At 36.8% G+C, this 15,627-nt stretch overlaps 1 protein-coding gene across 2 annotated transcripts in view; it reads right to left on the bottom strand.

Moving 5' to 3' along the window:
• Nucleotides 1-1,534: 1,534 nt before the first annotated feature.
• LOC142610591 (valine--tRNA ligase, chloroplastic/mitochondrial 2) overlaps nt 1,535-15,627 on the bottom strand; it is a 76,613-nt gene continuing 62,520 nt past the window's right edge. For both annotated transcript variants that reach the window (XM_075782438.1, XM_075782439.1), the window contains 6 exons: nt 12,962-13,109; nt 12,106-12,210; nt 11,901-12,002; nt 4,468-4,540; nt 4,164-4,330; nt 1,535-2,135 (listed from right to left, as the gene is read on the bottom strand). In XM_075782438.1, the coding sequence (XP_075638553.1) occupies nt 2,007-2,135; nt 4,164-4,330; nt 4,468-4,540; nt 11,901-12,002; nt 12,106-12,210; nt 12,962-13,109 (724 nt within the window). In that variant the 3' untranslated portion in view covers nt 1,535-2,006. The remainder of the gene's footprint in view (nt 2,136-4,163; nt 4,331-4,467; nt 4,541-11,900; nt 12,003-12,105; nt 12,211-12,961; nt 13,110-15,627) is intronic.

Consider the following 15,627-nt stretch of genomic DNA (forward strand, 5'->3'; position numbering starts at 1 on the left):
ATATGGGACCAACAAGGATGTAGAATGTTGGGAAAAAGGAACCAAACCAAGGTCCTCCCTAGTCTAAGGAACATGAGAGGATTTTAGCCCTTACCAAGAGGTTCGGGCTGTAGTAAATTGCCTAGGTGAGGGATGAAGAAAGGGGAGAGGGAGGTGTGATGAAGAAGCTACCCATCACCTTTGTATTAAATACATTGCACCAACTAAGATAGTCACATTTATGAAGGAGGTGATGCCTGGACAAATTCTGGACAGCCCGTAGTACACCCTACACTTCCTCAATAGAGGGATGAAACAAGTTTTTGGGGGAAATCACTACCCTACAGCTGGAGGGTCAGGATCAAGGGCAGATAGCTATAAAAGGAAAGGAATACCCCATTAATAGGGATCTTGAAGAATGATAAAGGAGGCTAAGGAAAAAATTGCTAGGACTTGCGTTGTAAAGCTGTATAACATCTTCCTCGGTTTTCTCAAAAAAAAAAAAAAAAAAAATCTTCCTCGGTCAACCGAGGAAACATCAATACAAAACTAATTTTTCCCATCCAAATCCATTCATTGCTTTTTGTCCGATTCATGTTTCCTAGCGTTAGATTATAGGACGAGAAATCCATGCGTTGGTCTGCCTTTCCCATCTCTAAAAATAAATTAGTTGTAGTGGGCTCATATCCAAAGCCCAATTCTCGTTCATTGGGCTCTCGGGTGCCACATTTACGCCCCACACAATTAGAATATGACATTTTTCATACTTTCCGACTTTCATTTGTGTGGGTGTAACTGGAATAACCAATATTTAATGTTGTTTGGATAAGCTATGCCACCGGGCGAAAAAGATATGAGTATTATCCTATCATATAATTTGTAGAGACTATACTTACAGCTTATAAATCATTGTTTGTTTCGTTAATCGAATTCCCTTTTAATCCCCTACTAGAAAATATGGTAGCAAAACGCCATACCAGGTTTCTTTTTATTTTTATTGTTTGGTAAAAATAGCTACAATCATTTATACAAAGGTTACGATCTAGAACATCTCATCACTAATATTAGAATGTCATTTTCTTACTTTCCAACTTTCATTCATGTGGGTGTAATTGGAATAACCAAATTTTAATGTTTCATTATAATAATTGCTAATATTTGTGAAACATATGCAAATTTAAATTTGATAATTGATATCTTGCAAATCTATGTGCTCAAATCTAATTCTTTATGTAGCCCTTACTCTTTGGCTTTAATTTTATAATTATTGAATTTGTGCATATTATGTAAATTTATAAAATGTTGTGTATTATGATGATTTGAAAGTTTTATAGGGGTACTCTTTTTTATTTATTTATTTATATATATTAAATATTGACGTGGACAGTGGTTCTTTTTTTCTTTGATGCTGAGGTCTATGCATTCTTAAAACATTGAAAATGTATTTTTCTCCTTTCCCTCCCTTCTTACAATTCATGACAAAGCACTACATGACAGATGATACCAAGCTTTGGAATAAAAAAAAAGGCTGAAACTAGGGTTTAGTTGAATTTAGTTTTACTAGCAAACTTCGTAATGTAATCATGACTAACAAGAAGATTATTGATGAACTCTATACGATTATTTCTTAACAAAATTTTTGAAAATGCACCACGCAAGATATCAAGTTATCGACTAGTATATTAAAATGTTGCGAAGTGCATTAACTGTACATTGACATGGCCATGGCCACAACTTTGGAACTACAGGAACGAAGAATGTGTAGACATCCATCACAACCAATTATCCACTGGTTTTAACTCGTATGTGAAGCAAGGTATAGAAGCTTTCATTAATGCAGACTTTCTAATATTTGTATGGAGCTTGTCACATCCGTAGCTGCCAAACGCTTAAATGATGAAGAGGGTGTTAATCTTCAATCTTGAACAGCTAGAAACTAGAGTTTGAACAAGCAATGAGATATATCCAGTGACAATGCTGCCAAGAGGATTCAGGCTCAAAAGACATAATTCAGTCACTAATGAAGCCTATTCTGTGACTAGAACACTTGATTTGAGAAGAGCTAGCCGGTTTTTGGTGAGAATTATTTTCTCTTCTGCTTCTGCTGCTTTTTCTTGGACCCCATGGACAACATCCTCCGGTGCTTTCTCCACAAACTGTAGAGAGCAAGATAGAAATTGTAAGAGACACACCACAATAATTATGACGGGGAAAACACCATGACAACTGAGTCGACGTGATATAAATTGGTTCATTCCCCATATTCCACCTTGCTATAGCATAGCAACATTCTCCATAATACATATTGAAGATGGGTGATAGCGTCCTAGTGGAAAATGATCAATTCCTAGCTCATTAAAAGCAAAATAAAAAATATTAGCCGTTTAGAGTTCTGGGGAACGTAAGGAAAGGGTCCATCATTTGGAGAACAGGCAGAAAAGCATCAATAAATCAATTGGCTATTAGAGATATAACATTCAATCTAGAAAGAATTTGGCTAAGTGGACCCACCGGCTAATAGCTGATGCCAAGAAAATATGCAGAATGCATTAAGTAATTTAACTAGGTGGCAGCCACTTTGTTTCCTCCCTTTTTATAGTGAAAGAGATAAACCAGGTGGAAAACCAATTATAGAGCAGTGCATCCCACTATGCCAATTGTTTCAAACTAGGATTTTTTAGCTTGCTCACAAAAAATTAAAATAACCAACAATGTTTTAGGTGTATATGGATTAACCTTAAAATAGTTAAACCCAGCCAAAACTCAAAAGTAGCCCAAAGTGGAATTAGTCTCCTCCATTGTGTATACTTTCGTAGTACAGTATTATTAGTTTAGCACTGTGTTTAATTTTCTCAGTCATTGTAGATAACCTGAAGGCTTATCAAATCCTTCTAGATCCAAGGTAATACCCAAAAATTATCTACAGAACCAAATTCCTATTTCAAAATTCAGCAACATGTTTCAAGTTTTCAGAGTGTATAGCACATACCACCCCATATGGTGTGACCTACACCTTTAAAAGGTCACCAAAACAGAAGAGATTATACAGAATGGTCAGTTAGCCAAGGTAGTGCTCATAATCGTGAGGCGGTTGTCTTACACCCTTGAATGCCTTTGCAGTCAACAGAAGAAACAGACAAGTCCCTTGTGTCTGTCACTTCCCAGGAACAGCTGAGCAGTTAACAGTAGTGGGAGATGATGAAGCCATGAAAGATTAATTTTGTATTACTTTGCAAATTCGCCTATTCAAAAAATTATTTTATGGGGTCCATGTGTGAAGTCCAGTTAAAGTGAAGGTCATGGGATTTTGATGGTCTAGGTATGAGTCTTCTAGGGTTAAAACAGTTTTTAATTTGGGTTTTATTTTATGAGTTATGGTCAATTTTATAATCAGGGGAAAATCTGTAACTTCCGTAATACCTACAAATTAAGGGTATTTTGGTAAGTTGCTTTAGTCTAGAATTTTCTAGGGCATTCTAAGTTTCTTAGGTTTATTTTCTTTGGGTACAAGTTAAGTATTTATTAGGCTTTATTAGTAGTCCTATAATAATAGAAATCCTTTTAATGCTAGTATAAGAGTCTTTATATATATTGTGCTCAATGTATTCAAGGAGGTGGAATGAGTTGATTAATAAAACGGAGTGTTTTGAGCAATATGCACGTTGGCCTTTGTTGGTTCTTTCTCCTTGTCTTTCTTTCTTTCTAAAGTTAATGTTCATGGGAACCATTCACAGAGCCCCTAAACAGCCCTATTTTCTCTCTTGAATACACAGACAAATTCCTTAATTTGTCCTACATCAGGAGAAGGCAAGCCAAAGAATATCCTAAGAACCCAATGCCACTTGAGAGGTTAATCGAATTCCATACTATGTGTGGTTAGTTCAATTCTTATGGTTCTTCTCTTCATGGTAAACTGATGGGCAGATGCACAGCACTAGGTCTGATTATGATGTTAAACTATAAGACTTCTTGTTAAAGTTGGAAGCTTTTGACTTTTCTCATTTCTTCTCTTCAATAATGATAGGAATTTGAAATGATGATAAGAAAGAAAAAGCATGATGTGTGTCGTGCATGCAGTAGCATACTGCAATGGTAATTTAATTCTAGTGCATTTATTAGTTTAGCACTTTGAGCTGATGCATATAAAAGTGAAGGGCATTAACAATAAGTAAAAAAGTTCATACTTTAGGAGAACTTAGGCGTGCTTTAAGTCTATCATACTCAGTCTGCATCTTTGAAAGGCGCCTAGAAAGACGTTCAACTTCAGCAGAGATATCAATCATATCAGCAAGAGGGAGATACGCCTCTAGTCCTTCACCAGCTACTAAGTGGACTGATTGTTCTGCATCCCCTGAGGTATTACATTCCATCCATTGGGAAAAATGGTTTAGCACTTTGTCTTAGAAAAAGGACCAAAAAACTTAAAACTTATAAAGTACATATCCAGCTCTTGGCCAAGGGGAAAACAATATTTGGAAGATAACATGCCTGGAGGAGAATTTGTAAAATGGACATTTTGTGCATCTAGCCGGGAGAGAAGTGCTAAAACCTCCTTTTCTTCCTGCATAACACAAATACATACGTAAATGAACATCTGTGGAAGACTATCACGCTACCAACTGCCTTGTTATCCAAATAACCTCTAATGACTACCAGGTTATCAAACAGGGTCATCCGGCTCACATGGCTAACTGACAGAAGCATAATACCAGGATTTCTATTTCAACAAGAGACCAGCATACACCAGATCCAAGACAACAATACGGAGATGGATCAAATTCAAAAATTACATAAATCAGAAAGAACATGGTAAAAAGATTGTCAGGCTACAAAGAGAAAAGTAAATAGAACTTCTTTTGCAATAATCCAAATCCCCCAATGTCCAAAGATTGATTCCCAGGTTATCAACCTAACTCAATCATGGGTATCTCGAGAACTTTAGGATGACTGGAGGTTTATATATAACAAATCAAATAGCAACTTCTTCATGAAGTAAATTGTTTCCTTTCCTCATTCACAAAAAAGCACAAAAGGATCAGACAAGCATGTGTAACTAAAAACCACGTTGATTACCAAAAAAAAAAAAAAAAAAAACTAAAAACCACGTCCTGGTGATCCAAGTAACCTCTAATGACTACCAGTTTATCAAGCAGGGTCATTTGGATGGCCCACATGGCTAACTGACAGAAGCATAATACCAGGATTTCTATTTCAACAAGAGACCAGCACACACCAGATCCAAGACAACAATAATGAGATGGATCAAATTCAAAAAGTACGTAAATCAGAAAGAACATGGTAAAATGATTTGTCAGGCTACAAAGAGAAAGGTAAATAGAACTTCTTTTGCAATAATCCAAATCTCCCAGTGTCCAAAGATTGATTACCAGGTTATCAACCTAACTCAATCACGGATATCTCGAGAACATTAGGATGACTGGAGGTTTATATATGACAAATCAAATAGCAACTTCTTCGTGCAGTAAATTGTTTCCTTTCCTCATTCAAAAAAAGCACACAAGGATCAGACAAGCATTTGTAACTAAAAACCATTTCTAGATGTTCTGCTCTTTGACTCCAAGATCCCACAAAAATCATTTATAATCATCATACCCATGCACAAGGGTTCCATGGAATTTGGGAGAGATGGTTGGTGCCTCACCCCCCATTTTTGGAGAGGCTCATTCCAAAAACTTGAACCCACCACATTGCTTGAATGGACACTTTCCATTGCATCAAGGTCTGGCCTCTTTTATGATAAATAAAATAGTTGTAAGAATTACAATTTTACATTTAGAGTGTCTATGAATTTTAAAACTAAACAAGAATGAATTTTAACACTATCATCTAATTACAAAAATATCATAAAATAGATTGCTTGATCTTATAGATTGGCCATTCAATTCTAATAGAATTTCTACTATTTTGCTCATGCCCAATTGTCGACAAGATGCACAAAAGAACTGCATTCCAAGCTTTAGAATCTTTATGGCTCTAAGAATCTGGAAAGCACGGATATGGCTAAATGGTTGCCGTACCCGTGTTGGACGTGAACGCAACACGGCGTGCAGCTGGGACACGGCTGCATGCGTGTTCCAGGCGTTTTTTTTTTTTTTTGGCTTGCGACAAATTAAATAAAAAAAAGACTTAATTTAAAATACAAGCATGAAACGGTGCGTTTGCGGGGCAGAACTCAAAACAAAAGTCCAAAACCTAAAATGCTAAACCTAAATCTCAAATCTCTCTCCCGATCCCTCTCCTTCTCTCACTTCACTCTTGGTCTCTGTCCTATGGTGAAAGCAGCAAAGACCATCGACGAATGCAGTGAAGTACATCGGTGAAAGCAAAGGCCAACGGCCGAAGGTATGTTTTCTGTCGCTTTCTCTTTCTCTCTTTCTATTGTTCAATCAATCTCTCTCTTTGGCTCACTCTCACTTTCGCTCAATCTCCCTCTATTTTCCTTGCTTGAGTTCATGAGTTGCTTTCCTAGGTTATTTCCTTGCTTGAAGGTTGAATTGTTGAGTTGATTACTTGATTGAAAAAAATTATGTTGATCGCTTATTTAGTTATTATAAAATTTTCAAAATATTTGTAGGTTAAACTTAATTTTTAATGGAGGCTACTAGCTCATTATGTTCGAATGAAGCTCGTCTTTGGAAATATGTTACTAAATTGGAAAAAGCTAGCGATTCTGGAACAAGTGGAAACACATCTTTTAAGTGCAACTATTGTGGTATGGTGTTCACAGGATCCTATTCTATGGCCAAGGCTCATTTATTTAAATTATTGATCATGGTATTAGAGTGTGTTCAAAAGTGACACTAGAGCATAAATTTAATGCAAAAATTGCAAGATGAGGTTGAGAAAATTAGGATAGAGAATGATAAAAATGTCAAATTCCCTTACCGCTGCCTCCATGGGCCTCTTCCCTCATATGGGGAAAGGGAAGGGAGTGGTAGTAGTTTTCAGATGCAATGTAGGATGGTAAGAAGAAGAAGGTGAATGCAAAATCTCCTTTGGAGAAAGTATTCCAGAATGCTGCTAGAGCTGAATTGGACAATTGCTAGGACATTCTTAACCAGTGGGCTTCCATTTCACTTTCCAAGGAACCCAAATTATCGTAATCCCTACACATATGCAGCTACCCATAACATACCAGGTTATGTTCCTCCTGGGTACAATGCATTAAGAACAACACTTGCAATAAGAAAGAGCAAATGGTGAAAGACTTTTGAAACCAATTAGGGACACTTGGATTGCGAATGGTGTAAGTTTATTTTTTGATGGGTGGACAGACCCACAAAGGAGGCCTCTTATTAATTTTATGGCTACATCAAATGGGGGTCCAATTTTTATAAAGGCAATTGATGGGTCAAGTGAGTACAAAGACAAGCATTATATTATTAGGTTATTGAAGGATGTTATAAAAGAGATTGGACATGAAAAAGTTGTCCAAGTCATCACTGACTGATGAAAGCTGCTGGATCTCTTATTGACGGTGAGCTCACCTAAATATTTTGGACATCATGTGTTGTCTACATTCTTAATCTAGCTTTGAAAAATATTTGTGTAGCAAAAAACACTGAAATAAATGAAGTTACATATGAGGAATGAGTTGGATTACACGTATTGCTGATGATGTGTCCTTCATACGTTTTTTTATCATGAACCATTCAATGAGATTGGCAATGTTTAATGAGTTTTGTCCTTTAAAACTACTTTCTGTTGTTGAGACTAGATTTGCTTCAGATATTGTTGTGCTTGAAAGGTTGAAGTTGATAAAAAGATGCCTTCAAACCATGGTTATTAGTGACCAATGGTCTTTCTTATAAGGAGGATGATGTTGGAAAAGCTCAAAAAGTAAAAGAATTGATTTTAAGTGATCCTTGGTGTGATGCAAGGCATTTCAAGTTGTTGCATTCTAATCCTCTTGTAAATAGTTAGTTAGTTAGTTAGTTAGACGCTTGCTTAAGCATTAGCCATTAGGATTTAGACACTTGTCAAGTATCTAGAAGGCTCCAATGCCAAACAACTAGTATAAGTACCGCATTGTAGTTACTTTGTGATTAGTTTTGAATGCAATTACATAGATTAGCCTAGTGCTATTTTCAAGAGATGGATTTCTCTTAAGAAGGTTTTGTCACACCTTGTTCACTGTTCTAAGCAACTCTCATTTCCCTTAATCGATTCTAAGCCTAAATAGCAGCCCCCTTAGAATACCTGCATTAAATTGGTATCAGAGCCAATTGGTAGTGAATGATGGTGTTTGAGAAGGAAAGGAAGGACAAAGGGATGAAAGTAGTGGTTCAAGAGGCAGCCTTGGAGACTCATGCAGCCAATGATCCAGAAGTTTTGGAGCAGCACTTTGCCTTAGAATATGAAGTGGAAGCGTTGAGGAGGCAAATCCATGCCTTGACTGAGTAGGTTTGAAGAGACAAAATACAGCAGCCAAACAACCGTGATATCATGGAAGTGAGGCATCAAATGAAGAAAGTTATGAGGATCCTTTTGCTCACAGCCCAAGGATATGACATGGAAGGCAAATTCCTGTTCTGCAACCAGGGGATTATGAGCAAAAGTGGGAATCCAACTTCAAGATTGAGTTATCTGAGTTCTATGGTAGCTTTAATCACGAAGATTTTGTGGACTGGATTAACCAAGTGAAACAATCTTTGATTTCCATGAGGTACCATACTACAAGAAGGTGAAATTGGTAGCAAATAAACTCAAGGGCAGGGCATTTGTTTGGTGGAGGCAATTGCAGGTCCAAAGAGTGAGAATGAGAAAAGGAAAGGTGCAAGAATGGTTCAAAATGAAGAGACAATTACAAAAGAAATTCCTGCCTTTCAACTATATGCATACCATCTTCAAAAATTTGCATTGGAAGCCTTAAGAAACCAAGTACCAGCAAGTGCAAGTCCATGGCAGCAATCTTGGCCAACCAAGAATGATTATTGGCAGACCAAGAAGGACAAGGAAAATGCAGCATAGTGTTTTATTGTTAATGCAGTACCTGGTCTATCAAAGGCAGCTATTGCATGCAAGCATGGCACAAGCAATGGAATTTCGAGTGTTACAATTGAGGAGGACAAGTCTATGAAGCCCCTAACAAGTGGAAGTCAGCCATGCAGTTGGAAGGAAAATCCTTGATGGTGGAAGGAATTGCATATTGCCGATTGAAAGCAATAAAGTGAAGGAATGCATTCAAGAACTAGTGTATGATCCATTTTTGGAAGAAGAAGTAGATGCTAATATAGAGGAAGAAGGAGGTGAAGTTAGAGTTACAAGAGGGTTCTTATCAATCAATAGCTTTCAAGATTGTGTTCTTTATTATAAGAAGACCATGAATGCTTGTCATCTCTTACTTGCAAGTGGAAGGCCATGTCAACATGATAGGAAAACTACCCATGGTAGAAGGTGTAGCACACACATTATGAACAAGATGGTACACCCCTACTATTTGCAACCAAAGAAGAGGAAAGTAAACCCCAAGCCAATGGTCAAGATGAAGGTTGGTTCAGTTGTGAGGGACATTGCTGTGCAGAAGCAGCAGCCTTTGGTGTGCTGCAAACAGTAGAAAACTCATTACACAATGCAACTGCATCATCCTAGAAGGCTAAAAATTCATACAAATCTTGTGGCAACCAAGAGCACTTGAGGTCAAGTGCTTCTTAACTGGAAGAGTCCTGATGCAGGGCATTTCAAGTTGTTGCATCCTAATCCTCTTGTAAATAGTTAGTTAGTTAGTTAGATGATTGCTTAAGCATTAGCCGTTAGGATTTAGACACTTGTCAAGCATCTAGAAGGCTCCAATACCAAACAACTAGTATAAGTACCACATTGTAGTTACTTTGTGATTAGTTTTGAATGCAATTACATAGATTAGCCTAGTGCTATTTTCAAGATATGGATTTCTCTTAAGAAGGTTTCGTCACATCTTGTTTATTGTTCTAAGCAACTCTCATTCCTTTTAATCAATTCTAAGCCTAAACAGCAGCCCCCTTCGAATCCCTACATTATGGTGGGATGTTGTTCATTAAATCATTGAATTCACGACACCTATTTACTATTTATGATATGCTTTGATCAGCTGACACAAATAAACCCTGTCTTCATCTTGTGTATGAAATGTGAGATTCAATGATAGAAAAGGTGTCGGCGTGAAGGCTTGCAAGAAGATTAGTATTGCTCATTTCTTTAATGTGGCATATGATATACTCATTGATCGATATTGTACACCACTACATTGCCTGATTTGTTCCTTAATTCCTAAGTACATTCATTTTTTTAATTTCCTTAATTCCCTCTTCTAGTAAAAGGATTGCTTCATCTTCCATTTTTGTTTTTTGTTTTTTTTTTTAACTGGGTATTGCTTTGTTGAATGGCTTTCGGAGAATCCAAAGAATCTCCCTCCACATTAAGATCATGAATTTTTTTTTCGAAAGGAGCAAGTGTTTGAAGTGATACTTTGAAGATGAGTATGAATTAACAGTGGTGAAAGTTGAGTTTGGTACATTTTTAGTGGGGAGGTTTCCTTCACCAGATGCCTTGAAGAATAGGTGGCTCTTAGATCCCTTGGTTTGGTGGTAATACCATGGGTCTTCATTACCAAGGCTTCAAACCCTTGCCTTTAAACTTCTTGGACAACCTTGTTCATCCTCATGTGCTGAGAGGAAGTGGAGCACATACAAATTCATTCATTCTTTAACAAGAAAAAAAAAATGGCTCTTACACATGCTGAGGATTTGGTATTTGTGCAGTCTAATCTTTGAATTCTGTCAAGGCACCATGAGGAGTATGCCCTTGTAGCAACAAAGATGTGAAATATTGCAAGAGATACTCGGAATTAGAATGACATACATGGAGCGGTTGGAATTCTTGAGATTGCTACGCTTACACTTGATGAGCTAGAGTTGGAGGCCAATCTTATTGGTTATACTACTAGTAGTGTTGCTATTAGTGAAAGTGAAGTTTGTAGTGAAGCTATTCATGTTGAAGATAATGAAGTTTGATTGTCTTGAACACTTATCTTTTATTTATTTCTAGTTTCAAACTTTTAATCTTGTATTCTAATTTTAGAATATCATGTAATGGTTACATATTCACTTTATCTACTATAGCTCTTAAGTTGATATGTGTTTACCATTATATGAAAAAAAAAATGCTTAGTAATATATAGAAAATAAAAATAAAAATATATTTAATAATTAATTACTATAAATATCCCCACTGTACCCGTGTCCTATTTTTTCAAAAATTGCCGCATCACCATACCGTATCCACACCCATACCCATGCAAGTGATTACTAGCTAAGAACTTCCTCTCCAAGAGCTTAGCATTTGAACCATCATCCTCAACAAAACTCCAAATTGCATCCACAGGAAACACCAAATATATATAGCCACCAAGCAATGGAGTAAATTCCATTGATTCCCCACTTTTCTTGCACATACAACACTAATCAACAATAAACATATTACATTCCCAAAGACCACCCACTGTCAAAATTGAGTCTAAATCTGTCCATGCGAAGAAAGCAACATTTCTAGGCACCTTAGCACCCAAGACACTTCTCCAAGGAAAGCTGACCCCTATGGCACCCCTCAAAGCTTCATAATAAGAGTGAACTGTGAACTTCAAACTTTATGGCCTTTACAGGTTTCTACACTATATGATCTTCTCCTCATCTACGAGGGAAATTAGAATAAAACATTTATCCAGACTCCAACTCTCAATCCCATTCCCTTCCCCATAGGGCCAAAACTTATGTGCGCATGTGTGTCTATATATATATATATATATATATATATAAGGTCCAATCTCTTCCCAACAATCATCTATGATAACAATTATTATGCAGATCTAGGACTGCAACATTTTATTATGCAAGACCATGGCTAGACAAATGGACAGCACTTACAGATATATATTGGATGACTTCTTCACTTGCAACAATGGATGCAGATATACGCTTCCCTGGCTCAACAGAATATTCAGCACGAGCATTCCGGATTGCTCTAGTCTAAACACCATAATGAACAAAAATTGAATGAAAGCACTTAACATTTTAAAAAAGCAGGTTGCTTGTTAGGTTTTGAGGGAGAAACAAGAATGGATCTACTCACTAAAGCCTGAAAATTTTCGAACTTTTTAATTGAGTTTGCATGTCTTGGAAGTGATGTCTGTGGCCAATGAGACACCATAAGAGCTTCTTTCCTTTGAGGGAGTGCCTGTTTATAGAAGAGATAAAAAAATCCACAAAACTATCATCATATATTTGTTGCTACATAGTTTTAGTTCATTTCTTCTTCTTCGTACTTTTCATGTATGTTACCCATTTGTTTCTTTTTTCTTATTCATTTCTAGAATGCTTTAAAGACCATCTTGATAATACAATTGGTACTACATAGCACTATTTGCCTTGGTACACTTTCAAATAACTCTACCTTTTGTGCTTCTGCTTCTTCATGTCAACCCCCCCCCCCCCCCTCAGGTTTTTTTTTTTTTTCTCCCCTCCTGGGTCTCCATATGGACTTTAGTCACTAATCACAATATTTGGGCCTGTCATATGCACTAGAATTATTAATTTGGATATTTGGGTTTACAAAACAGCCCGAGAAAAAGAAGAAAAAAAAAAGGCACTAGAGTTGCAATTTGGATATTGGAAAAGTCAAAATAAATGGGCTGTAGTATTTTTTTTTTCCTTATTTTTCTCCAAACCCAAACGAAAATTTTCAATCCTGTTTTCAGCAGTCCCTGCATCCTAAATTGTAGGCACCACACGGGCCAGACACATCTACACACACCCATTCCAATGCTGAAATCATACCCAACACCATACCTGAATTCATACAAACCTCAACAGATATCTATCCAAACATAACATTTAAATGGAAGAAAACATTAAAGAGCCACTAAAACACTCATAGCCTGCTAAGTTAAATTCAACACAAGTGTTGAAATATTAGAGAAAACATTTACCTGCCATAATTCCTCAGTTACGAAAGGCATGAACGGATGCAGCAATTTTAGTATGTTCTCAAATACATACAACAGGACTGCCTGTGCTACTGATGAAACTGAATGACCCCTGGAATTATAAATGCGAGCTTTACTTGCCTCAATATACCTGACAAAATGCAGAAGTGAACTGTGGCTAAAAAGAAAGTTCAAAAAGCCAGTCATGCAATACAACACACAACAGGCTTTTATCAGATATATTATGATCACTTCACGATACTAGGCTTATACCAACCTACAAAAACATAATGGACCCTTAGCAACCATCATCCTGACCAGCAGAAATGCTTTTATATTTCTTGTCATAAAATCTAGTTCAAAAAACTGAGATGAAAATACAATTTTGGTCCTACATTTTGGGGTCAGTCAATTTGATCTCTACATTTTGGTAGCGATCAATTTGGCCCCTACCATTAACTCACTAATGGAAAATGTCCATGTGGCAAACAGATTACACAATTGGCACATCTTATATTAAAAGATTAAATATGATGTGTCTAAATTGGCCACATCAGTGCTTAGGTGGCAAAAAAATACACATCAGAAAAATAAAATAAAAGGCTGAATTTAATAAATTAAATTAAATAAATAAAATTTCAAGCTTTTAATGCACTTTCTTCGGAACCAAAGTGCAACCCAGATACACAGTACCAATTCAAAGAATCAAAAGACCTTACACAATTACACACAAAACAAAGCTTCACTTCTCACTCCCATGCTTCCCAACTCCACCACCTTTATATTGTTTTAATTGAAGTGAATGAGTTTCATTGCTGAAACTAGGCTTTCATTTCCGGATCGGTAATGTAAACAGAAGAAAAATGATATTTATTGATTGGGAACTTGTTTTTAATTTTGAATTTTACCAAAAATATATGAAAAAATTGTTAATTAAGTATTGTTTTTTGGGTGGATTTGTGTGAATCAGGGATTCAAGTCTGGTTCGTGTAAAATTGTAACTACAAGACCAGTATTAGCACTGAAGTCAGATCCTCTCAAGCCTCAATTGGATCAGATCTGAAAGCAGGAAGAGGATTGTCAATCTCTGGCTCTGACATATGCGAACTACACATGCGAAAGCTCAAGCTTGAAAACACGAAGCTCATTAGGAATAACACAGATCTGTAAAGGAACTATAGCGATCTTCTGGCAAAACAATTGTATCACACTTTGGATCTGATGCACCATCCACTGATGAATTAGATCTGCTTTGGATTTGTTCTTTTTTAGGAGGGTTTGGAATTTTTTTTTTGTGTGCAATGTCTTTTGATTCTTTGAATTGGATGGAAAATTGTGTATCTTCCCTCTCAAATAGTCTATCTAGGGTGGTGTTTGGATGCCAAGAAAGTGCAAGAAAAGCTTGGAATTTTATTTAATTAAAATTATTCCTTAAATTCAACCTTTTAATTTTTATTTTATTTTATTTGTCTGATGTGAAATTTTTTCCACCTAAGCACTGATAAGGCCAATAAAATTTACATACATCAGCATCGTAATTATTTTTTTAAATCAAATGTCCAATTGTGGAATTTTTTTGCCATGTAGGCATTTTGGACCAAATTGATTGCAAGTTGAAAAATAATAGGGACTAAATTGACTACTACCAAAATGTAGGGACCAAATTGATGCTACCAATGTGGGCTAGTCTCGGCAATTTGGTGGTCGTTGTCTTTTCAACCTTTGTCGCAATCTGTTAGACACTTCTCTGATATTTTTCTGGGTTTGTTGAGTACTGGGTCTGTGGCCTTGGGCGATAAGGGTGGGGATGAGACTGTGGCGTTTAGGGTGGAGTCTTTTTGCTCCGAGATGGCTTTGATTGGATGTGCGAGGGGGGCAAGACTGTGTGAGGTGGTGGATGTTGTACGGCTAGGGTCAAGTCCTATTTGTGAGTTGGATCGGCCTTGCATCATGGTGATACCTTCTTAGGATGACTGGTTTTGTTGGGAGAGTGTTTTGGTGGAGGGAGAGGTTGATTTTCTGGGCTCTCGTGTGGGTGACAACCCTTTTGATTGTAATCCTTTAATGACGATTATCCCTACTGTTTGGGCCACGGGCTTGGATTTGTCGATGGAACTGGATAACGTCAGTCAGGTATTGTGTTTTGATGATAGTGACATTTCAGGCTGGTGAAATATAGAATTCATCCATTCAGTAAATTGGTTGGTCTTCCTTTAAATTGATACGAGAAGAAGTGTATTGCTTTGTTACAAAGGTTGAACAAGAAATGGAGGCTGCCAATTTGTTGAATAGGGAAGCTACTCCAGGTAACAAAACAGCCAAATCTAAGTACAAGGGCATGAGCAAATTAAGGAATTTAATTTCCTTGGTTAATTACAATAGGAGATAAGGAGTTGGCTGTGTAGACCTTAGGCTAAGGGATTTTTGTGCTTAGATGAAGCTAAAAATGATCTCATTGAATGTTATAGGTTTGAATGACTCTTGGAAACGCATCATAGTAAGAAATTTGTTACGAGGGTGGAGGAGTGATGTTGTTTGTTTACAATAAACTAAAATTGCTGGCATGGATAGACAAATGGTTTGTAGTTTGTGAAGTTGCCCTTATTTGGATTGGGTTGCTTTGGATGCTGATCAAATAGTGGGTGGAGTCCTGATTATGTGGGATAGAA

This window comes from Castanea sativa, chromosome 9 (assembly GCF_040712315.1).
Source record: "Castanea sativa cultivar Marrone di Chiusa Pesio chromosome 9, ASM4071231v1".
In the NCBI taxonomy this organism is placed as follows: Eukaryota; Viridiplantae; Streptophyta; class Magnoliopsida; order Fagales; family Fagaceae; genus Castanea; species Castanea sativa.